Source organism: Periplaneta americana, chromosome 1 (genome assembly GCF_040183065.1).
Source record: "Periplaneta americana isolate PAMFEO1 chromosome 1, P.americana_PAMFEO1_priV1, whole genome shotgun sequence".
Taxonomy (NCBI): Eukaryota; Metazoa; Arthropoda; class Insecta; order Blattodea; family Blattidae; genus Periplaneta; species Periplaneta americana.
The window spans coordinates 129,872,617-129,898,981 of record NC_091117.1 but is presented as its reverse complement, the minus strand read 5'-3'; the positions used below and the strand labels follow the sequence as shown (position 1 = coordinate 129,898,981).

Here is a 26,365-nt window from a genome sequence, read left to right as displayed (position 1 = left end):
AAGGTCGCTGTAAATGAAAACTGAAGTATAAAATCAAATTGTAAATAAAATTATTCCGAGATTGTTCTTTCGTATTTAACCTTATTTTATGTACCAGCACTGTGGTTTAAAATTGTATTTATCCATAACTCGACTCTAAACTGGTCTTTACTTCACCGTCCTTAGCAACCTAAACAATGGCTTTATTTACAGTACCTAGTGAATTAAAAATTTTTAACTCATAGCAGTGAATTAAAATGTTTTAAATCACTGTCTCAAGGGCCACCGAGAGAATTTATGGACACCTATGCAATTTTGTAATTGGGAGACCCTTGAAGCAATTCATAAAAAGTTATAAGCTATTGTTCTGAACACAATAAATTTAAATAATTGATTAAATGGCGATCTTACTCGTGTTAATTGTGTAAGCATGTTCGGCTTACAGCTATTTCGGTGCTTCTTCACACCATCCTCAGAGCCTACTAGATCTCGGCGTCATCTCGAACTTCGCGTTCGATTGTTGAAAAGTGTTGAAATGTGGTGTCAAATAGTGTGTGTGTTCTGACACTATTTGACACCACTTTTCAACAATTGAATGCACCCACACAACAGGCAGCGAAGTTCGAGATGACGCCGAGATCTAGTAGGCTCTGAGGATGGTGTGAAGAAGCACCAAAACAGCTGTAAGCCGCACATGCTTACACAATTAACACGAGTAAGATCGCCATTTAATCAATTATTTATATTCAAGTGTTAAAAGTAGTGTACGAAAGATTCAACATGGACAGTAAATTTACACAGAATAAATAATGAAACAAATCTACGCACTAACAATCTTTTAAATTTATACCGTTTTTATTTCGTAGAAAACATTTTTTATTGGGAAACACATTTTCAAAAACACTTAGCCAGGTAAATGTAGGCTTACTGAATAAATTTAAATTTTCTAGGTCTATATCTTCATTCTTATTTTCAGCAATGTAAAAAGTATCAGTAACATTATTAAACTCAACATCAGCATAATAATATATTCACTATTTAAATTATACAGGGTATAATTAAGTGTATTGCCAAATATTGAGAAATTGGAGAGGAGAGCCAAACAATGTAAAATTTTTGTTAGAAATTCTATCGCCGCCTATGTATTGCAATTTACTTGAGTAGCTATGTTTATATCAGTAAAAATGTAATGAAATGAATCAGAACACTTTACAGTCAAACAAATTAGAAGCACAATTACCTTAATGCTTGACAGCAGTGGCGATTTCTCTTAAGGAGCACAGGAGCAGTGCACCACCTCTTCAAATAACACATGTTTTTTAATGTATGTCAATCAGCTACAGTAGACTATGTGAGCGACATAATTCTTTATTATAATACTACGTAAAAATAACACTGCACGTGTACTGGTCTTGTTGACGCCTGGGACTTATGTTTACCGCTCGACACTTGCGGCACACTGTTCCATTGGAGCATGCGCAGTAGTACTGTTTCACTGGCAGGCTTTGGAGCATGGTAGGGAGGCAGTACACTGTGCGTAGGAGGGGTTAGGAGCACTTTTAGATGTGTTCTCAAGCTGTCTGCAGTAGTAGTTAGATCGTTACATCACAAATGTTACAATGAATAGTGTGCAAAATCTTTTAAATATGTAATTTTCTGTAAGACCTTTACACGAAAAGATCAAAATAAAGAAGATGGGTACACCTACACATGAATTAAAATTACAAGTGGCGAAGCATAGTAATAGAGAAGAGAAAAGAAAATTGAACATTCGGACTTACGAAAAAGCAATATGCGGCTACAATATAAAAGACGCTGCATTTTGTTTTGCTTGCCAATTGTTCGACGGCGAACATTTATTGACAAAAACAAGTACGTTTTATGAATTTTATTTATTTTTCTGTTTGAATTTAGGACTGTGCGTAGTAACTAAATAATTTTGATTATCGTTCTGCAGGTATGATTGATTTGAATCACATGAATGAAAGAATTAAAAAACACGATTCTTCAGCTGCACACATCAACAATAATGTTAAAGTAGCAGTATTGTGTCAAACAAACATACAGACACAACTGGATTTAATATTGGATTGTTGAACTTTACAATGATAAAGTTACCAAGAACAGATATGTGCAGATATGTGCGTGCGGTTTTGTGGAGCTTTTGAGTTGGCTTTAAGAGGTCGCGATGACGGAGACTCATCTTTAAACGCTAGTATTTTTCTTGGCCTCATCAATTTCAGTTCTGAATTAGACGCACTCTTAAGGAACATTTGAAAAGAGCAACAGTGTTTAAGGACAGATCAAACATTATACAGCACGAAATCCTTCAAGCCATTTTGATGTATACCATGATGAGATTTCAAAGAAATAAAGAATGCTGTTGACTTTTTAGCAGTTATGGCTGATGAGACGACAGACATATCGAATGTTTGTGAACGTGTGAACTTTGTTATAAAACGCAATATAGCTAAAACAATATTATTTACGGTGTGTTGCAATAGAAATTGAACATTTTACTTTGCTATTAATGGACCTACATAGGAAACTAATTAACTGAAATTTCTTGACTAACAAAATTATGTAAATCTATACCTATATAACATATGTTAATAGTTATGGAGTAGTTAGTACAAATAATGATAATGATAATAATAATAATAATAATAATAATAATAATAATAATAATAATAATAATAATACGGTGTAATAATAATAATAATATGATAATCATAATACATATTTGTGCACCACCAGGATTATTTATCACCACACGCCACTGCTTGACAGCAAGCCAGACATCACAATGAGCAGTCTGACATCGTGTAGCATCAGGAGAAGTCATTGATCACACATTTTCTTAAAGAAATGGTTTGGGTTTGCTTTTCCCATAATTCCTCGATATTTGGTGCTGGTACACTATATCCACAATTTCCTGCACAGTTGCAATACAACTCTTCTTGACTTCTTTGATACAAAATCGTCGATTATGTCTTCATAATTTAAAGCTATGGTTAGGTCGCTCTCCAGAGACAGCAATCCAATGTCACTTAGTCTTTCTTGATACATTATTGATCTGTATAGACTATAATATAGTTTATTTCCTTAATTTTTCAGCATCGGCAACATCACTGGAATTGTAAAGAATATCTTAATAGCTGTACAAGCATTTGGAAATAAAACCGCCCAGCTTTAACTCCCCCAATCTATTTAACAGTTTAAGAGGTTTCAATTGGTTTAGTCCTAAGTTATAAGCATGAATTGAATTCAGATATTTTCGCTCATACTGATCTCACTATTAATGTCTTCACAATATGTTTGATGTAATGTGGCACAGAAACTTACAATGTCCCGTTCTTCAATAACTGAATATTGCTATAAGCACTTAAACATAGCATTAACTCTAGCTGAAACAGTGTAAGGATTAGTAAGCCTACAAAACCGGAAAACAAAAACTCTGTAAAAAAACATTCACTCTGAACTCGCGTTATTCTTGTGTTTCTCCATCATTCACTGGAATTTCTGAAATACTTCATTCCTTTTGTCAAGGAACTTTTTTTTTTCGTCACTTTCATCGCTGAAGTTCTGTTTCTGCAAGGAGATAACTTACTAATGAGTTGGTCACTAATTTTACCTCATTTATTACAAAGACGTTTCAATTACCTATCAACTCGTGAATTTTATCAGTTTCTACACCAAGTTTCTCAAGTTTGTAGAATCTTGTTCTGAATGTCATTGCTACAAGAATTTTTAACTAGATTGTTGCCATCAATGTGCATTTAAATGACTCAAGGTAACGTTGTATTCCTTTAAATTCTCTCTTACACTCAGTTGACAGATTAAGATCTTTGCATTTATTTAACGCATGCTTAATAAGTGTAAGATATTTGGCACATGGCTTAACACTAACACGAAGACCATCTGGTCTTCAATAGGGTATGCATGAAAAAAACTTGTTAGTTTTTCGAGGATCTCCAATCTCTATGGGCTTTTAGATTAGAAAATATATACTTTTTGAAACATTTCAAAAGTGTAATTACCGGTACATCTTAGCAGTGTTCACGCACATAAATTTAAACTGTGTGTACCTCAGTTCAAATATATTATAGAAGTTGTAAGTGCCTGTACTGGATTGGAAATTTTGAAACCTCAAGGATAGCCTAAACCTTGAGTCTTATGTTATATAATTAGACATCAGAATTTAAGCCCTTAAAAACCAACTTTTAGGTACCCGAAGTAGGCGCTAAAATTATCGATATAGACACTAAAAGTACACTTTCAGGCAGCTAAAAATACGATTTTATGCACCTGAATAAGTTTCTATCTACTCAGATTACAATAAAAATAAAAATATAATTAATTAGTGAATATTAAGCATTACGGTGCTACAGTGACAGAAACAGTAAACAAATGATTGTGATTAAAAAGTTTAATTTTATTAGACTTAAAGTATGAATAATTTTATTAATTAATTCATTGTTCTCATTGCTCTTCAGCTTCTGAAACATAAGTGCCAATACTACAAGTAAATTTATTAATTTACTAATAAAGTAATGAATTTGCAATTATTCACAATTGGCATTGCAATCTATCTAAATTGTCTGTTGCGAAACTTTGCCTTTTGTCAGACAGAACCATTTTAGGAACAGAGAATCTTTCCATAGCACACTGCTCTTTTGTATTCCTACTACCTGCTCAAGTGCTGAACAAAACTAGTCCCTTTCCAGGATTTTTTAAATTGATTTATTTTAAGACGCATTATCAACCACAATGGTTATCTAACATCTGAGTGAAATGAAGATGATAATGAAAAGCTCAATCAGCAGGTAACATCCTGATTGGGACAAGTTACCTAATTTTTTTCCGGGGTTTTCCCTCAACGAATTGAAGCAAATTGTTGGATAACTTTCGACATTGGACCTCGGACTCATTTCGCCATCATTAATTCACATATCATCCATACCATAGCTAGGGTTAATTCCACTTGTACAAGAGCATGGCCGTTCAGCTACCCAATCATTCATGGAATAGGAATGGTAAGCACAATAAGTCTCAGGCTGCCTTCGGGTCACTCCTCCGTACAAGAGAGAAAGAAAAAACTTGTCCCAACCAGGATTTGAACCTGGGCCCACTCGTTTCTCGGTCAGACATGTTAACTATTACTCCACAGCGGTGGACAGAAAAAAAATTAGAAATAAGCATTTTTAGACTCTAAAACTTTTGGGCAAAATAAGCATTTTTGCACGATAAAACCCCTTCTAAATGTTCATATTTCATATTTAACTTGTTATAATTTATCCCTGTAGAAAAAAATAAGCATTTAGCATAAAGTTCGAGGTCTAGTTATAGTACATTTTGAGGAGAAAATATATAACAGAACCAGATGAGACTGGCCAAATCTGGGGCCCTCGGTGAAAGTAAATGGATAAGATTATTTCATTAAGAGCCGAAAACATAGGACAAATCCGTCAAATATAATTTACAAGTTCGTTACGATTGTGTTAATCAATCATATTCAGTGTAACAGTAATACTCAAAACATATAAGACATTTCCTTATAGTAGCGGTGTGTAACTAAAAACAATAATTATTTAAATGTTGATCTGAATGAAGGAGGAAAGCAACGGTGAATAGTTCAATGGTTGAGTTATTTGGACTTTTTCCATTGCTAACTTAAAAAAATTGTAGCACAACGTCAGTTAGACAGACTAGCTGTTTGTGACGATCCCCACAGTACCGGTAGGTTTTCACCTGACGGCGAAGAGAGATCCACTCTCCGAAACGTTGTGCTACAATTTTTTTTAAATTAGAAATGGAAAAAGTCCAGACAACTCAACCATTGAACTATTTAAATGTTCATAACAAAACGTTCGGCTCACTTAAGTTGACGGACCCCTATGCATTTTCTCCCCTTGATCCTCCCTGTCAGCGACTCTAGCTCTCTCAATGACAACACATAGCAACAATAAAATCCATACATTTTAGATAGCAGTCACGAATAAAATACTGTATGGCACACGAGAGTAAACAGATTTTATGCACTCGTGGATATTTTTATCCTCACCTCAGCTTCACCTTGGGTACTAAACTTTCCACTCACGGTTAAATTCTAATTTTATACTCTCTTACTGAACTACAAATTTTTACTTTTTGTCTTGCTCCGAAATACAAATAGATGAATATTACTAATTTGTGTGCCCTAAATCTGAATTTAAAATCCATGTACCATTGTCTGGGGAAAATGAATTGACTCTTTTATGACAAAACTTATTTGTTTTTCACTGCTATTGATAAACTTACAACACATTAGGAATTCAAAATTCCTCATAATACTTGAAAAATGTGTACTGGATACAAAAATGATGTTACATAGTTTAAAACAGAACAATAATAAAAATATTTCGTGCACATTAGAAAAATTCCGGAATTTAAACTTACATTTAAAGTAATTTTCTGGATGACTTCTGTTTATAACTAGACTGGGACTGTATTTTAAAAGGAACCAACAATAGTCTGCAAGCATGCTGGATGATGATCTCCCTTTATATCGCCTTTCCATTTCAGATATTTCTTGATGAAATCTTTCCCCATGCTTGTCGCTTACTGCTCCAAAGTTAGGAGGAAAGAAATCCAAATGAGAATGTAAAAAGTGTATTTTGAGAGACATATAACACTCCATTTTGTCATATGAACTTAACATGGTTTCCACAACAATTTCTATGTAGTTCTGTACCCTAGAATTTCCAAAGAAATTTGAGCAAACATCTTTGAAAGTGCGCCATGCCATTCTTTGTGTAACGGAAAGTTTTTCCTCAAATAAAGGGTCAGCCATAACTTTGTGAATTTGTGGACCGATAAAAATGCCCTCTTTTGATTTGCCTTCACTCAAACTGGTAAACTTTTCCTTTAAATACTGAAAACCACACCCTTGTTTGTTTATTGCATAGACCTCACTTTGAACTGTTATGACATTTACTTCATAGAAGGGGCAATATCTGTTTATTTATTAGAAGTACAAAAGAACATGGCAACAATCATAAGAAACCGGAAAGAAGTCATAAACTCATAAAATGCATTAGCTTTTGTTTTTGTTTATACCCCCAACCCACGCCAGATATTTTCTGGAGGAGTGCTTATCAAAAAGTGAAATCACAGTATATCTTAAAAACCTTATGTGATACGAAGAAAAGAGATCCATTTTCGGATTCAGCGCACATCAAACCAAAAGGTACACATTATTTTAAGTCGGAGCAAAATTCTTGTTGTTGCATTACCTAATTAAGTTTTTACGGAATATAATGAAATTTGAATTTAGGAGCATCTATTTTCAGAGGAATATGTTGTAAGTTATTATTTCTTATAAAAATGATGTCTTATATTTTCATAAACGTACCTAAAATCATATTTATAGTGATGAAAGTTATTTTAACTTGTTAAAAGACCTACACAGAAATTTATTATTTCTTATATTAAAATATTAGACTGTAAAGTTATTACAAATTACTGATATCCTTTTTGAATTACTGCATTTTTTCTGTTTATTATTATTATTATTATTATTATTATTATTATTATTATTATCATCATCATCATCATCATCATCATCATCATCATCATCATCATCATCATTATTATTATTATTATTATTATTATTATTGTTATTATTATTATAGGCAAGAATTTCATGCACTATAAAATCCCAAAATATGCATGCATTCATGCATTCAAACTATGAAACGTGCACGATCAAGTGAATAATACAATAAAACATACACCTTCATTTTTATTCCAAATTTCTTATTTCATTTCACTTTTCTTGCACAGTTAACAACTAACAACATTTCAAAATTATTTCTGTGGAGTTCCTGCACTTGTCAATCAATATGCTTTTGTAGACAGAGAATGACCTCTCTACATCGCAGGAAGCTATGGGTGCAAACTTGAACATACAGTATTTTGTGACAGTGTCATTCAAGTTTTCGCCACAATTACCCTTCACTGAACGAAAGAATCCATAGTCAGTTCGCGTTTATAACCCTGTCCAGTTTATTTTAAAGAAGTTTTGTAATGTTTTACAAAGAACAACTGTCATAGGAAATATTCGGAAATAGAATAGCAGTGCTTACCTCTTTACTGCAACAATCGCAAAATACGACATCTCCATATGATCCAATAAAAAAATTCTTTCCTTTAACCCACTGTGCAAAGAGTACACTTTTGGTACCTTCAATTGGAGGCATATTAGAACCACATTAACACACGCAAACAGAATAAGCAAACTCATTAACCACTTACGAGGTTCACATACTGCAAAGACATTTAGCAAATGATTCCAATTTCAGAAGAATCTAAATTGCTACTAGTACTGGTAAAGGGAGAAAGAGAGTATTTACAACCTCCCTGAAAAAGGGTGCTTTCGACCTAAAATATTTGTTGGCAGTTTCCTTGAACCCTCTATATTTCTTCTCTACTATTCTCAAAATATCCAACGTAATAAATGCATTTATGACACGCAGTCTGTAGAGGTTCGTCAATAAAGTGTTGCAAAAGTGAACTTCCGTCCAAGGAAAGGTCCTCTAACATCTTATTGTGAAAATCTTAACTTTTTTTTTTTTTTTTCATTTTTCTGTTATTTAGTTTTTTTTTCTTTTCCTTCTCAATCCTGATTCCTGAAGCTAACATAAGGGACATAAAAATGAGAAACTGAGGTATCCACTTACAACCATTAAAACATCCATTTAAACTGAATACAATGTATACTATATGTATGATTAAGCTAAAAACTACTTAAATATGCATTATGCATGTTTGTATTCCAAAAAGGCCAAAACATGCAAATATGCACGGAAAAAGTACACATATTTGGAACCGGAAAGTAATGAAATGGATAAGTACTAAGCTTGAGCTATGTCCTATGTTCCTATAAAAACATGCATTTGCATGGAATTCTCGTCTCTAATGATTACATTTATATACTTCTTTCGATAGTAGTTCAAAAAATAAATTGTAACTAGCAATATCATTTCCAACATAAAAAATTTAATGAATTCTTGCAAAACTTAAAGAAATGAATTACTAGAAAATGTGTTACGATTTTGAGCATAGGTATTTAATCCTACTATTGACATAAAGAAGCTTACGGAAATTTGTTTCCTTAGATAAATGCCGATTAATTACATTTTATGTGAAATAATAAAACAGTTCAAGCAGAATGCTACTTAATACTAACGAGCAAGAGCTGCTTAAAATGTAGGCAAAACCCTTGTAATGCGGGAGTGGTGATGGTATTAGAACTAATTTGTATATGTGTATCAGTTTTAACATAAATAATGCAGCTCTTTGCTTGTTTCATTCCTTGTCTGTGAAGTGAAACAACCCAGAACTCACCACGGGGAGGTGGCTGCATGTCGAGTTCTGCCCTGCCCATCCCAACCACCCTTCCATGTGGACAGTGCATCTCATTATTCAGTTTTTTTTTTTTTTAATATGATCAGTTAACTTCCAGACGACTCTTATACACGAAATAAAATACAAATATTCTGTTAGAAATTCGTTTTCAAAGTACTTAAATATTTCATAAAGAAGTTCCTGCAGTGTAGTACACAAAATCACTGCCTTTTATTTCAAAATCAAAGCTTTCTTACTTCATTAATTCTCTTTTTGTTTGTTCTTTCCTTGACTCTTTGTTTCTTTAAATGCAGTCATATTGTATTAACAGTTTTAATCTCTCTGAGTTGTGAATCTATCTGTCTGTTTAGAACTCCATTTGTCTGGTCTGAGATAATCAGTACCATAGTCTACAGGTTTGATCTCTTGCACCCGAACTTCCAGTGTGCTTTCTTTTTGTCTGTCAAGTATGTGAATCTGTGTTTCATGCCTATTTTATCTTTCTCCTTTCCTTTCTATCTTTCCATTTTTCATCTCATTTCTCTTCTTTTTTCTTTTCTCCTTTCTTGTCCTTTTTCCCTTTTATTCCTTTTAATTTCTCCTTTCTTCTTTTATCTTCTTTTCCTTTTCTATTCCCCCTTTTCTTTTATTTTTTCTCTAATTTCCTTTCATGTAATGTATTTTTTATTTAATTTTCTCTTCAATCTTTTCTTTTTTAATTTCACTATCCTTTGTTTCTTTCTTTATTTTATTTTTGCTTTTCTTTCCTTTTTCTATTTTCGTTCTCTTTTTCTTTCTCTTTTATTTTGCTTTTTTCTTTTCTATTTCCATTTCTTTTTCCTTTACTTTTCTCTTTTCTTTTGTGTCCTTTTTTTCTAACCCTTTTATATTTAATCTTTTTTAAAAGTTTTCCTTTGTTTTTTCTTTTTCTTCTCTTTTTTGATTGTTTCTTCCCTTTTTGTTTTATTTTCTTTTTTCTCTTTTCTTTTCCTTTCTTTTTCTTTTCCTCTTTCCTTTTTATTTTTTTTTCTGTTTCTTTGCCTTTTTTTCATTTCAATTTTCCTTTTTTTCTTTTCTGCTTTTCTTTTCCTTTCTTTTGTCTTGTTTTTTCTCTTTTTCTTTTCATACTTTTCTTTTTTATTTTCCTTTTTTTCATTCTACTTTTTTCTTTTTCCATCCTCTTTTTTCATTTTGCTTCTTTTTTCTTTTCTTTTCTTTTCTTTCTTTTTTTTAAATTTTTTATGCTTTTCTTTTCCTTTGTTTTTTCTTTTATCTTTTCTGTTTTTCTTTTCCTATTTTTCTCCTTTGTTTTCTTTTTTCATTTTACTTTTTCTTTTTTCTTTTTTATTTTGCTTTCCTCATTTTTCTTTTTCTTTTCCTTTCCTTTCTTTTTTCTTTCCATTTTACTTTTTCTCTTTTCTTTCGTTTCATCTTTTCTGCTTTTCTTTTCTTTCTTTTTTTCTTTTCTTCCTTAATTTTATTTTTTCTCTTGCTTGAAAGTTTGCTACTGCATGTTAAGAAATGTTGAAATTGCAATCTAATGCATACAGCAAACGCATATAGAGCCCAAAGGGAATTTTTTTTAAATTAGCAGTGGTGAAGCTGCGTGCAAGAAAGGCATATAGAGCAGAAAGCGAGTTTTTTTTAAAATTAGCAATGTTGAAACTATGTGCAAGAAGGGCGTATAAAGCACAAAGGGAGTTTTTTTAATTTGCAATGGCAAACCTACGTGTAAGAAGGGCATATAGAGCCCAAAGGGGTTTTTTTTTAATTAGCGGTGGTGAAGTTGCGCGCAAGAAGGGCATATAGAGCCCAAAGGGAATTTTTTAAAATTAGCAGTGGTGAAGCTAAAGTATATATACTGGGTAGGCTGAAAAAATCTGCTTATCTTATGTACCGGTAGTAGATGTTTCTCGGCTTTTCTATCAAAATGTTTTGTGACATAGATCCTACAAAAAGATGACCACGAATTTTCTTATCCTTTCTTTCTTTCTTTCTTTTTTTTTTTTTTCTTTTATTTTTTTTTTTATTTTACTTTTTCTTTTCTTTTCTTTTCTTTATTTTTTCTTTTCTGCTTTTCTTTTCCTTCCTTTTTTCTTTTACTTACCTTTCTTTTTTATTTTTATTTTCTTTTTAACATAGAGTTACCAGTACGTAGATTTTTCAGAAAATAACCCCAAAATTAATACTAATTACTGAAGAAAATAAATAAACTTAAATGAGGCACTCAGAAGCAAAGTGATACAAGTGACATTTTTTTTTAAATTGAGTTAAGTGTATATTCTAAATCTTTAACGTCACTTCTGTTCAGAGAAAAAGTAATATAAGTGCAGTTCCAGTCAGTGCTCCTCCATGTTGGCCTTACTCTTATATTATAATGCATACAGAGTTTTGACTGAGAGGCAAACTAATACAAGTGCGTTGTTTACATAGTGTTGCGTTTTTTCTGTTTATGACTAATTCATTTGCCACAATGGAGAGAGGTAACATATTACTTATTCGAAACATCTTCATGGAAGGCCTGCACACATTGAGCTGGACCTACTATACAATAAGGATAACTTTTGCTAAGTGGAGCAACTTGCAATAGCTAAAGAAATTCATCCAACCCATACACTACTCTTTATTTGATGACCTAAAACATGAAAGATGGGCCTATAATAAGGACTGCAGGACGTGGAAGAGCGTGTGGAAGAGAAAGGTCAAGGAATACTCGCAGAAGGAGTCCTACAGATACACTTCATGACAGAAACATAGATGTTGCAGCAGAGAGAGATGCGACTTCTTCAGATGAGGCTAGTGACGTATTGAACAGCAATTAAGGCTGAATTTCATTTAAAATTAAAAATTTTCTTAACCTTCTTCTTTCGAAGTACTAAAACGACATCAACTGTTGCCCTAGAAATTGAATGTAATATTGAACCTATCAGACACTATATATTAAAAAAGCATCTAAAAATACATTTAAAATTGCAAGTCTCATCCAAATCTCAGATGTTCTTCAAACGGTCAGATAATATCCTGTGTAATTTCTACAAAATAAAGAAAGAAGAAATACCAATATATGTATATCACAGACACCACTCATTGTTAAAACTTAAGTTGTGAAATTCCTCTATGGAAATGGGTAATTCCAGAACATAGCATACAAATTCCAGGAAATCATTCCAAAAATGATTCTCCATACATTCTTAAGTTAGATGCCATGGAACTACTCTGCAGCACATATAAGGATCATCTTCAAATTTATATAGATGGATCTCTAAACCCTGATGATGGGCTATCAGGAGCAGGGTATTATATTTCAAATTATCAAGAAAGTTACTTCTTAACATGTTCATCCACCTCCGTCTTGACACTGAATTGCTAGTTAATGATGCTGCTCTTCAGTGTGTTACTAATTTTTTTTTAAATCTATTTGCATACTTACCAACTACAAGGAAGCTATATTTAATATAGTTAAATATGTACCAAACCTATACGCACATAGAATGATTCCAATTCAGAAACAACTAAGTAAACTAAAAAAACTCCAAAAGGAAATAACATTTCAATGGATACCTAGTCATTGTGGTATACTTGGAAACGATAAAGTCAATAACGTTGCGAAATAGGCAACATATTTGCAACCAAGACCTCTTCAAGTGATATCTCTATCCAATGCCTTTGCTTCAGTAAAGTCTCATTTTATAAACTTATGGATCATCAATTGGTTCTCTTCTGAAAAAGGAAAAATTTTACAGTTCGTTCAAATGAAACCAAATGACTTGGAAATGTACAAAAAATTTCCCAGATATGTTCAGAACAGGTCACATTGTCACACAATTACCTACACCGATTTCACCTTTCTGATACTCCTACTTGTCTGTGGTGTAATAATCATGATAAAGATCCAGAACACATTCTTCAATACTGTCCATCCATAAACCACAAAAGAAGTAAATTAAAATCAATACCAATTGCAGAAGACACAGCTCTGCAGCATATATTCACTACTCTGGCTACTAGCAACAGGCATCTATAATGAACACCGTTCAAAATACCCCTCACTTCTCACGAAAAACAAAAACTGAATAGACTATAGTGGAATTTATGTTGTCAGCAAACAGCTGGATACGTTAAGAAGATTGACTGAGTGATTTTTTTCGGTTATACAGACACATTTTGTGTTATAATATGATAATCAGAAAGCTCAAATGCTGTTAAGACAGGAATGTTTGAACGTTGAAAGCAATATTCTTGTTCTTGTTTTAAATAATATACAAATACTGAAAACTGTTGCACTTATATTACTTCTCCACAAAAATATTTTCGTGGAAAAATAATACAAGTGACTTTAGGACCCTCTTTACTTAAAATGATTTAGAATAGATAATTTCTATTTAGAAGTTAAACAATATAGGTATCCACATACACAACTGTAAATTTACAGCAACATAGTTCTGTAACAGATTTTTTAATTTCCTTTTCAACTTCAAAATCATTTATCTCAAAACTTACTAAATGTCACTTGTATCACTTTGCTTCTGAGTGCCTCAAATGTAATCACAAAGATGTCAGAAAATGGTGCATGCAATACTTACAGATTAATTTCTCCTTGCAGATGTATGTTGTAGGCACTTCTTAATCAAAGGATGAGATGGAGAAAAGAGAATTGAATGTCTCTTACAGTCCTTCCATGTTTTGTTTACTCTTGTTCCTTTTTTTAAATTTACATCCTGTGATCATCAGTTACCATTAAATGGCAAATGTTACATTTTAACAAAAACGTTAGTTGAAGAAATGCGAGAGCAGACTGTGTTACTGAGCAACAGAGGACAATATATTTAACAATAATAATATTGTAATGCTATTGTCTACTATGTATTCCAGACTGCTGTATCATGGCTAGTTTAGCAGTAAATTGTTGTTTAGTCAACTGTCCGGTGACAGGTCTGAACCTCACAAGTGTTACCAACATGACACCACAGATGAAGCAACTAGTGCAGGAGATCAATGTTAACAGTGAGTCAAAAATTGTTGTCGAAAATGGCCATAAAGGAGTGGCGTCGCGTGACATTTTGACATAGGGATGCGATTTTTTAAATGATTAAAATACAGTAGTCTGCTTTCGTTATATGTGGGAGTTGCGTTCCTGGAAATAGCCGCTTATTGGTGAATGTTTGAGTTGAATTTTCAAATTTTCTTTATAATTTTCTTGTAGCATAAGTTATAAGGATATATACCGGCCGAAGCCTGGCCGTGTTTACATAAAACACGAAAGACGAAAGTGCATAGAACGAGACTGACTACACTGTTGATAATACAGTAAATCAAAATAAGCTTAATAGTTTTCTTTTAGATTTAACAATATTTCTTCAGGGATCGAATTTTCAAAGGTGGTAAATTGTGTATGGTCAAGCATACTCAAAAGTTTCAATTTGGAAATTTCAGAAAACTTTTGAATAATATCAATTCTGATAACATGCAAGATTTCATTGAACAATCGCCTATTCACAATTTTCTTATCCTCTCCAGCAGCAAAATCATCCATGCGTTCCCAAAATTTATGAAAATAATTTCTCAGTCCTTGCTTGTACTCCTCGAAATTATGGATTTTTGTTTTACAAAAAGCAACAGAAAGCAAGATCTGTTGCTTTTTGAAACAGAATATTAGAGTGTGGGAATATTGCAGCGAATAATATTAGCAGAAAATAAAATCAAATTCTTCAGTAAACTTAAAAGCCCTCGTGCACAAACGACAGTTTCGTGGTCCCATTTACAATCTTCGTTATCCATTATTAGAGACAGTCAAAATTCGTGACTCGCGAAATCGCGAGAAACCTAAAAGCCAAATAAACATAACCTAGTTTAAAACATGGTTCACATATAAAATATCATATAATTACACTTTCAACTCGCAAAACACTCGCGAAAAAACTGAATATAATGTATATTATATGCATGATTAAGCTAAAAACTGCTTAAATATGCTTTATGCATGTTTTTATCCCCCAAAAAGACCAAAACATGCAAATATGCACGGAAAAAGTACACATATTTGGAACCGGAAAGTAATGAAATGTATAAGTACTGAGTTTGAGATATGTCCTATTTTCCTATAAAAACATACATTTCATGGAATTCTCGTCTCTAATTATTATTATTATTATTATTATTATTATTATTATTATTATTATTATTATTATTATTTGTTAGGTACTCAACATTAGAATCTGTACAGCAGGGGCGTATTTTGCGGGCTACCGGGGCTACCGGCGGTAGCCCAAGGAAATTACAAAAGAAAAAGTTTATAATATAACATAATGTAATAATTTTGTATTATTAGTTTTACCATAGTAATTAAAATTAAAGTAATTGTTAGATATATTTTGTGTAATAATAGGGTCAGCAGTAGCCCAAACCCTTTAACTAGTATACGCCACTGCTGTACAGTAATAGTAGGCGTAATTATAACAATGTTTACAAATTTACAAGATAAAGAATTTTTTTTTTTTTAAAGAAAGGAAAGTTATTATAAAAATTAGCATTTCTTATGTAAAGAAACATAGGACTAGAATTATAACATTGAAACAAAAAAAAAAAAATGTATGATTTTATTTACCAATATCTGATTGGTTGGTTTCCAATGGCTACATCACTTGGATACTTTAACCTATTTGATATTTTGCCTTCCTGTATAAACCACAGAAATTCTTATTTTTTTGTAAGCTCTTGTTCAACTTTAATGAACAACAAAATTTGCCATGCCTCCCAGAAGAGCCCAAGTTCAAAATAAAATTAAAAAGGTTCTTTTTAGAATCAAACAAAACACGGGAATCAACAAAATTTAACAATATCTTCCATTTCCGATCATTTAAATTTTCCAATTTTATTTGAATACATAGGTACAATAACTCTCGTTCCATACTATATCAGCAGTGGTGTACGCAGAATTTTATCAAGAGGGAGTCATTGTCTTTATCAATTTACATATCGGTATTTTAAATTTTGTATATTATTATTATTATTATTATTATTATTATTATTATTATTATTATTATTATTATTATTATTATGTTACATTATATTTATTAATATTATACTGTATTCTATATTTATTTTTTATTTAATTTCTTCCTGTAACCACTACAGGTTGCCATCGACAAAGAGTACCATGATACAATAGAGTAAATGCCTTGAGGCTTAGTGATACATTGTTGTTAGAGTGAAAAATAACAATTTGAATTTATTCATGAATATCCTTATAAAATCTTTGAAACGTAATTTTTTCACAGCCATCCAATTTTTAAGAAATTTTAACTTGTGTTTCATTTTGAATAATAAAAAATTGTTGCGTCATTATTACACTTACTTACTTATGGCTTTTAAGAAGCCTGGAGGTTCATTGCTGCCCTCACATAAGCCAGCCATCGGACCCTATCCTGTGCAAGATTAATCTAGTCTATATCATCATATCTCACTTCCCTGAAATCCATTTTAATATTATCCTCCCATCTATGTCTCGGTCTCCCCAAGGATCTTTTTCTCTTCAGCCTCCCAACTAACATTCTATATGCATGTCTGGATTCGCCCATATGTTCTACATGCCCTGCCCATCATTATTACACTTAGTACACAATAATTATATATATATATATATATAGTCAACAGTTCTTTGTAAGTATGTGATAGGTAAGAGTTTTACATAACAGGAAAATCCATGGAAACAATGAAATATATGTATTTCTTTTTAAAGAGGGGGTTCAATCCCGGTAAACCCCCCCCTCCCCTTGCATATGCCCCTGAGCATCAGTAATTAATTTTATTGCAGTTTTTATTTCATTTGAGTCCACTGAAACGAAGTTAGCTTAATAAACACACTGAAGAAACTGCATAGCAATACACATTTTTTCATATCTGGTATCAGAATTATCGTACTTTGTATAATATTGATTTCTTCTTTTATTTTAGGAACACTGATAGTACTGGCACTCAGTTTACTAACTCCATATTTCTACTACATTCCACGTGCAACGTTAGCAGCTGTACTCATCTCTGCAGTTGTTTTCATGGTAGATTGGGAAATCCTGTTGCCTTTATGGAGATCTAACAGTAAGTTAAAAAAATAGTATAGCTGATTTAGATAAAAATTATGTACACCTATGCTCAGATTTACGTTACAAATCAAGATATTAGTGCAGAAGGCGAGTAAATAATTGTAATGTAAAAATTACAAGATCTGATAAGATTTTTTTTACAAAAGTTTACTCATTTTCCACGCTGATTGACTTTCCTAACTACTGAAAGGTGTACGATGTTAAAATAGAAAAAAAATAAACACTAACTGAAACACGTGACAACTACGGGCCAATGAATAGTCTGGTTTTTGTAGATTTCTATATATCACATTTGTCTCTGTTTAGGGAGGAAACAGCAAAAGCTGGATGTATGAGTGATTGCATACCAGTATGTTGTCATTTTCAGTCTGAATACGCTTTGGGTTGGTGCCATCATCATCATCATCATCATCCATAGCGCTACAGCCCGGATCGGGCCTCGGCTTCCTTAAGAATTCTTTTCCATCGGTCTCGATCTTTAGCCACCGTCCACCAGTTCTTCACTCCAAGCCTCTTAATGTCGTCCATAACTCAGTCCATCCATCGTAGCTTTGGCCTTCCAACTCTTCTTCCTCCAGCAATTCCATATTCCATAACCTTCCTAGGTATTTCACATTCATCCATTCTCTTAACATGCCCTGCCCATCTCAGACGAGCAATCTTAATGGATGTTATTATATCGGGAGACTCATAACGCTGGTATAATTCGTTGTTATATCTTATTCTCGAAGTTTCACCATCCCTTACAGGTCCAAAAATCCTTCGCAATATCTTCCTTTCGAATGCGGCCAATCTAAATTTATCCCTTTCACAAAGAGGCCATGTCTCTGATGCATAGGTCAACACTGGTTTTATTAGGGTCTTATATAGTCTACATTTTGTGCCACGAGATAGCAATCTTGATTTAACTTGTTTTTGCAGCCCATAATAACACCTATTGGCGCTTTGTATTCTTCTACTTATTTCCTCTGAGATATCATTGTTACTATTAACTAGTGATCCAAGATATACAAAGCTCTGGACTGTCTCAAATTTGGCATCATCAATCTCAATGTACTTAGAAGTTTTATTATTATTTTTGTTATTGACTACCATGTATTTTGTTTTGTTTCCATTAATTTTTAATCCCATATTTTCAGCTGCATCTCTTAGATTTCTGAAGGTTTTTATTAGATCTCTTTCTGACCTTGCTATTATGTCAATATCATCTGCAAAGGCTAATATTTGGACAGACTTATAAAAAATGGTACCTCTTTTGGGTTGGTGCCAGTACACAAATTTTGTTTATTAGACGAACATATAAACTTCGTATATATGTCCTGTAGAATATGATAACTAGTAAAACTAGTAATGGTAGACATGCTTCATATAAGGATCAGGGCTAGATTTAAGAAATGCCTTCACAGACAGGAGCTCCCACAACTCTTCCATAAGAAAGAAAACATTAACTCTAATTTTCTCACTGATTAATTTCCTATTGTAGATGATTTCTTGTCTCGTGCTTATAATAACGTTCTTCCTGCATGAAATACCTAAGGTAACAAATTGATGAGTGTGTAATTTAAATTAAAAATTCTGCCAACAGTTGAACGGTTTACGAGGAAAACAAAGAAAGCGGGCATACCAATAATCTCTCATCCTCCGTATATAAAGAAATTGTGAACTTAATAGATAGATAGATAGATATTTATTAGCCTTAGGAAATACAATGATTTCATGGCATCGTCAGAGTGAATACATAATAAATATGCGGTTACATACATGTTTTTCCGACATACAAGATGTCTACAATAATATACAAATAATATACAATCAACACATTCAGTAATGAAGTCAATTCTCCACAGTTTTCTTCAGACCATTACTTGTACAAGGTTCTTGGTTTCCTTATCTTCTTGGGCAGTCTCACCCCAGACATGAATCAGACAGAAAAGAAGAGCAGTAAACACAAAAGGAGATACTAACTACTGTAAGCTAAATTTGGAGTGCTAAACTAAGATACTCATTGACAGTAAAAGGCATGTGGAAAAGTAAAATATGTTTCACTGACTTTTTAAATCTAGCATAGTTAAGGGCTTTAGTTTCAACAGGGAGTTTGTTGTAAAGTCTTATCCCTGTATGTGATAAGCTATTGAGACTTTTGGATAACCTATGATGATTAAAATGTAAATTATTGCATGTTCTTGTGCTGTAGTTGTGATAATCAGAGTTTATTTTAAAACTATCATAATTTTGGTGGATGAAACAGACTGTTTCAAGAATGTAAATACAAGGTAGGGGCAAAATATCAAACTCTTTGAATATTTTTTTACTATCCGAGCGAATAGGTACTTTCTTTATAATTTTCAATATTCTCTTTTGCAGTCTAAACACTTGTGCAAGTTTTGATGACGACCCCCAGATAATTATCCCATATGATAATACAGAGTGAACATAGCCAAAGTAAACCGCTCGAAGTAGTTCCTTGGGAGTTATATTGGTTAGGACACGGAAAGCATAACACAAACGACTTAGTTTATCAGTTAAGAATTGAATATGACTTTCCCACGTGAGGTTGGAATCAATCCATATCCCTAAAAATTTTGTACAATCGACGTCCTTTATTCCAGTATTATTAAGTAGTATTTCAATGGAGTCATGTAGTTGTTTCTGACTGAAATACATACAAACGGTTTTACTGACATTCAGTTTTAGTCTATTGCTAGCTAACCACTGTTCTAGTTGTCTTGAGGTTTCATTTATTTTCTCCTGTAAATTATTTTTATCAAGAGCATTGAAAACAATATTGGTGTCATCTGCAAAGAGAACGGTTTTAGCTTGTGTTATCCTTGAGGGAAGGTCGTTTATATCCAGGAGAAATAGAATTGGGCCAAGTATGGAACCCTGGGGCACCCCGCTTTTCATGATAGTGGGATATGATTTCATTGAGCCTATTTCAACAAATTGTTGCCTTGCACTTAGGTAAGAAACAAACCAACTTTTAGCTAACCCCCTTATGCCAAACCATTGTAGTTTCTGGATCAGTATCATGTGGTCAACTGTGTCAAATGCTTTGCTCAGGTCCAGGAATAGCCCAACTGTTTGATTCTTGTTGTCTTTTGAATTTAGAATAAATTCCGTGAAAGTGAATATGGCGTTATTAATTCCTTTGCCTTTTTGAAATCCAAATTGAGCATTAGATAGTGCACCATTGCAATCTAAAAACCGAACTAATCTATTATACATAACTTTTTCAAGGATTTTGGAGAATGTAGATAATAGAGATATCGGCCTATAGTTGTTAATATTTTGTTTATCTCCCTTCTTAAATATAGGACATACTTTTGCGAGTTTGAATTGTTCGGGAAATTTACCACTAATTAAAGATGAATTGCAGATGTTTACTAGTGGAGCTACTAGTAGTACGGCACATTTCTTTACAATACCATCCGGAATGTCATCAGGTCCACAGGAAAGATTATTTTTTTAGTTTTTTTATTATATCGAGAATTTCATCTGCAGTCACGGGAGATAGAAATATGGTGTTTACATTTCCTGTTCCATGTAAGGTTGTTTCCTGACTACCTGTTACCTGGTTATTAGGATTGTCTGCTACGTTTGCAAAAAATTTATTAAAAATTTCAGCTATTTCGAAGGAATTTTGAATTGTTTGACCATTATGTATTATTGAAAAGTCTTGATTTGAGACTTTTGTATTTTTACAAGTTTCTTTCTTTACAACTTCCCATATAGCTTTACCTCTGTTCTGTGCTTTCATAATGAATTTTCCATTGAATTTCAGTTTAGCTGCATGTATAACTTTCTTTAATATGCTGGTATATCGTTTTTAATGTAATTTAAGATCTAGGCTATTTGTAATTTGGCACAATTTATATAACTCCTTTTTCCTCCTACAAGAAGTTACAATCCCCTTCGTTATCCAATTTTTTGAATTGTTGAACTGCTTATTTGTAAGTGTACATTTTTTTAGTGGAAAAGCAACATCAAAATAATGAGTTATTGAGTTTATAAATTCGTTTGTTTTCGCATCCACATCTGTTAAGTTGGTTACTTCAATCCAATTTTCTTTGCTTAGCAAACGTTTAAAATATTCAACGTTTTCATCATTAAAAGATCTTTTATACCTAATTGGCTTAATGCTATTTGGTTTAGGGTTTTCAAATGCATAAATATTTAAGAATATAGCATTGTGGTCTGCGATACCCATATCAATATTTCCTACTGAGAATGGATAAGAATCATGGTCAATAATTATTTGGTCTAGGCATGTTTTAGAATTAGAGGCTATTCTAGTTGGAGTGTCTATTGTTTCTATCAGATTATATGATCGAATTAGCGATCTGAATTCTGTTATGGTAGCATCACTATTTAAAAAATCTATGTTGAAGTCACCGCACAAAATTAATTGTTTCTTTTTGCTTTTTAGGTGATTTAAAAGAAGTTCAAACTTTTCTAAAAAGGTTTTTATACAGCCATCTGGGGACCTATAGACACACACTACAGTTAAATTATAATCCTGACCGCGGAGTGTGTACAAAATGAGATAATTAACAGAATGATAAGTCTAAATACTACTTTGTTATGGTTGATTCGGCTCTTGATGAGGCTCATATTGCTCAGTTGACTGTAGTAATTTGCTATATGGAAGATTCATCGCCAAAAGAAAATGTCCTCACTTCTTTGTCAAACTATGGCCACACTGGATTTATTATTACCAATGTAAGAGAAAAAAACATTTAGCAATATTGATGCCTTATTGTGGTCAATTCCTAAAATTGGTAGGAAAGACAGAAGTAAATGCATGCCCTGCAGCTGTGAATTTCTTTGATTTTGTGCGACATGAATATGCATTTTTTTTACATCTATTGCGCGTTATAAAATATTAACAGTAAAGTTGTGACAGTCAGAGGGAAATGTAGGCCTACTACAGTGTGCAGTATATAGAACTTACCAGCATTATAGCCGGTCATTGTGCACATGTCACATGCAGGAAATATTCTTAAGAGTCCATTTTTCTGTTAGATAAATATTTGCAAAAATAATAATTTGTACACCTCCTTTTTATACCCAGAATCATTCATTAATGCCAAGTGTGGACAATTACTAATAAAAGAAATACATAGTCTTGGGCCAAATTTAGAACTATGCTTCAGACCAGATTCGATATTACACTTTGGTTCAATTAGTGAGAGAGAAATAGCATATCTTTTTGTAGAATAAGTATGATAATTTGAAGAGTACCAGTACTTAGTTTTATTTTTGTGGTAATATGCTAATAATAATAATTGTGAATAAACTACCGGCACTACTACTAAAATATATTCGTAATTATTTTTTATGTCTAAAACTTTGAAATCTTTATAGGGCTATATGAGATTTATTGGATAATTTAAATGCTTATTTAAGCAAATTTTAATTATTCTCTTGTTAAGTTGATTCAAAGGGAACAGAATTGATTTTTGTTATACCTCTCAAATTGATTTTCGTAATGTTTTGATTATTCCATAGAAAAAGATCGGAAAGTTAATGTTACCCGTATAAGTATGATACTGGGTTTGCAGTCTTGGTAGTGTTGCTGAAACTTGAATTAAGTAAAGGATTTCAAATAGGTATTGCTTACCAGGTAATGATGAGTCAAGTATTTTCTTTTTTAATTTAACAGATTAGTTTCATTCTGTTGCTTCTAGAATTACAATAAAATATATATTGCTCCAAATTAAATAACATTAATGATAATGAAATAGGACATATAAATATAACTTGGTTCCATCTTACTTCATAATGAAACTAAGTTGAATGAAATTTATGTTAAATTCATTCTAAGAATCTATTTGTATGAACTAAATATATATAAATAACTTAAAAGATAGGCCTGCAATACAGAATTTTAATGAAAATGATATTAATGTGTGATTAGTAGGCCTATGTTGCAAGAATTTATATTTCTACATATTTTATATTTCTACAGAACGTGATCTTCTTCTTGTGGTGGTGACATTTGTGTCATGTTTGATGCTTGGTGTGGAGATTGGTCTATTGATGGGAGTTCTTACAAATACATTCTTCCTCCTATATGCATGGGCTCGTCCAACAATCAGCATCGTTCCCTGCAAGGTTAGAAATACATTGAATTATATTAACTTTGCATATTCCATTTTATTTTCAATTAACATTTCTCTTGTTACATACAATCACTTTCTATCTTATACAAATAATATATGCCAGTAACAGAAAAAATAAAATAGTTGTAGTAGCAGCAGCAGCTAACAACAAGAACAGCAACAATAATAATAATAATAATAATAATAATAATAATAATAATAATAATAATAATAATAATAATAATAATAATAATAACAATATTAATACTGCTTGTACTAATATTCCTAAGTTTGTCTATTGAATTGTGAACTATATTAATGTATTTCTTGTACTTCAACGTTAATTTTCGCAGACTCCCGAAGGAGGAGAGTATGTGATGATAACACCGGACATTGGACTCATGTATCCTGCAGTTAACTTCTTCTGCACTGTACTTTACAAGACAGGAATGAACCAGGGCAGAGGTTCTCTACCAGTTGTTATCAATTGCATGTTCTTTAAAGGATTCGACTATACTACAGCTTTGGTAAAAAAAAATATTATTTTATTAGACAGTGGCCTATATTGATTTAAAATTGTAATTGTAACTTTTATTATTATTATTATTATTATTATTATTATTTATTATTTTTATTAAGATACAGGTCTATGTTGAGAAGTGCAGGAATGTATTTTAACAGGATAACACAATTTATATATCATCCCTTGCAAGGCAAAGCATCGTAAGCGCCCTTTTATCAAAAATGAGTTATAATGCTTAGAATAAATTGCACAGCACTGTACACTGTAAAAGTTCCAAAAGCCCCAAAAATTGTTTCCCTCTAATAAGTTGGTTTAAACTTTGACTATCGTATTCACCACCATGTTGGATAAGTATAGTAACTGCCTCTCCTGTAAAGTTAGCAAAATGGTACTTACGATACCGTACCGGTACTCTGCCTTGCAGGAGACGATATTTAAAAGTGAAATTCAACAATAGCGACTCACTGAGCAAAATTACAATGAACATTAAGAAAAAAAGGAGCATTTGGAATTACAAAGCTAGAGTAAATAACATGATACAAGAATATGTATCTACACATCACCCTTATGAATTAAGAAGTAAATGATTTTACCTGATAAAAAAGGAGTAAAATACTTAATTGATAATTTCTCAATACTTAATAGTAACTCAATTGATTAAATTATATTAGATTTATTGTTATGATATTATATGTCAGTTAATCCTTTACAGGCAATGAAGGTAGTTCACAAAACATTCCAAATGAGAGATCAGCCATTGATTCTTCTTAATGTTAAGCCAGAAATTAAATATTTACTCTACAATGCTAATGTGACAATGATACCCTGCTGTGATAGCGAAGAAGAAATTATGGAAGTTCTCTCAGGTAAGAAAATACTCTTAATGGTTATTGTGAATGTAGCCAAGTATTTTGATTATTACTGTAATTCTGTAGTGCTCGGGAAAAGTGACACAAGTCAGTTTCCACAAACCTTTTTTGATAATTTATTGACAACTTACGGAACATCTGTTCGCTTGGAAAAAAAAATACATAGGTATTCCTCCCATTACAATAATTCATACAGAAAAAATCAAATCGACATAAACCAGTGTAAGTTGTCAATAAATTATCAAAAAAGGTTTGTGAAAACTGACTTATGTCACTTTTCCCAAGCACTGCAGAATTATAATATGATATTTTAGGTAGTGTACCTTTATTGATTGATTTTTAGGAAGAAGTCCCAAATGCTCCTGAAAATTGAAAATATAAAAAAAAAAAAGTTATGCTTTGAAATTTTTCTGCATTTCAGCAGTGATATTACTATCATAGATTTAGTAACTGTGAAAATCAAAGTTTGATATCAGTAGTATACTGAATTTAGTTTGAAGTGCATTTTACTCTACTATGAATATACCGTAATGCCACAATGTAACTACCCACAAACAGTTAAGCATGGTCACTGTTATAAAATAAGTAAGAAATGTAACATCCTCAAGTATAATCACTATATTTTATAATTTGCAGTATTCATCATTTGTACTTTATTACATGATTGATTTTTTCCCAGGTATAAGACTGGATCTCGCAAAATCAGAAACAATGCCACTTATGGGAAAAGGATGTGAACAGCTTACTGTTACGATTGACAAATCATGCAAACCTGATAGTGAGCCAAATCAGAATTTACTGCAACAAAACTGTTCAGCATACAGTAAATGTACAGAAGAAAGAAAATGTGAAACTTCTCATATACATGAAGAAAAAGATGCACTATGAATAAGAATTAGCTTGTTTGTACAGTAATACTCACATTATACTCTTGAATTCATCTCAGAGTAGGTACCTACCCCTTTTAATTTTGTTACTAGGTATGAAAAGAAGAAATGTCTTCTTGTTAAAACATCTTGTAAGAATACACATTAATTACGGTATCCTTTAAGGAAGTTAGTTCTGACAATGAAAAGAAGATGTAGGGCCTATTAATGAATCTGTGTACCGTACATAGATGAAAAATCAATGTGATTAACAACTACATGATTACATGATACAACATCTGTAAAAGTCGAGGAGATTAAAGAATAAATTATTTATATAAGCTTATAAATACCTGTAGGCCTACTTATTTAAATTTTCTTCCACGTCCTTCCCTTCCTCATCATTATCACTTTATTGTTTGCATGACATTGTTCCTTCATTTATTCCAGTTTTTCCCACCATACCATTCCAGTTGTTACATTACTGTCATCATAATTTCATCAACTTATTGTTCTTGGAAGTGACAATGTAAGGATTATA

The 26,365-nt window shown here is 32.2% G+C and overlaps 1 protein-coding gene across 2 annotated transcripts in view; it reads left to right on the top strand.

Moving 5' to 3' along the window:
- The window catches only part of LOC138700896 (sodium-independent sulfate anion transporter-like), a 50,330-nt gene extending 24,145 nt beyond the window's left edge, over positions 1-26,185 (top strand). Inside the window, exons 8-12 of one of the 2 annotated variants that reach the window (XM_069827305.1) lie at positions 17,320-17,460; positions 23,434-23,579; positions 23,920-24,093; positions 24,802-24,955; positions 25,638-26,185. In XM_069827305.1, coding sequence (XP_069683406.1) covers positions 17,320-17,460; positions 23,434-23,579; positions 23,920-24,093; positions 24,802-24,955; positions 25,638-25,846 — 824 coding nt within the window. In that variant the 3' untranslated portion in view covers positions 25,847-26,185. The remainder of the gene's footprint in view (positions 1-17,319; positions 17,461-23,433; positions 23,580-23,919; positions 24,094-24,801; positions 24,956-25,637) is intronic. The other variant, XM_069827314.1, reaches the window with a different exon arrangement.
- The last annotated feature ends 180 nt before the right edge of the window (positions 26,186-26,365 follow it).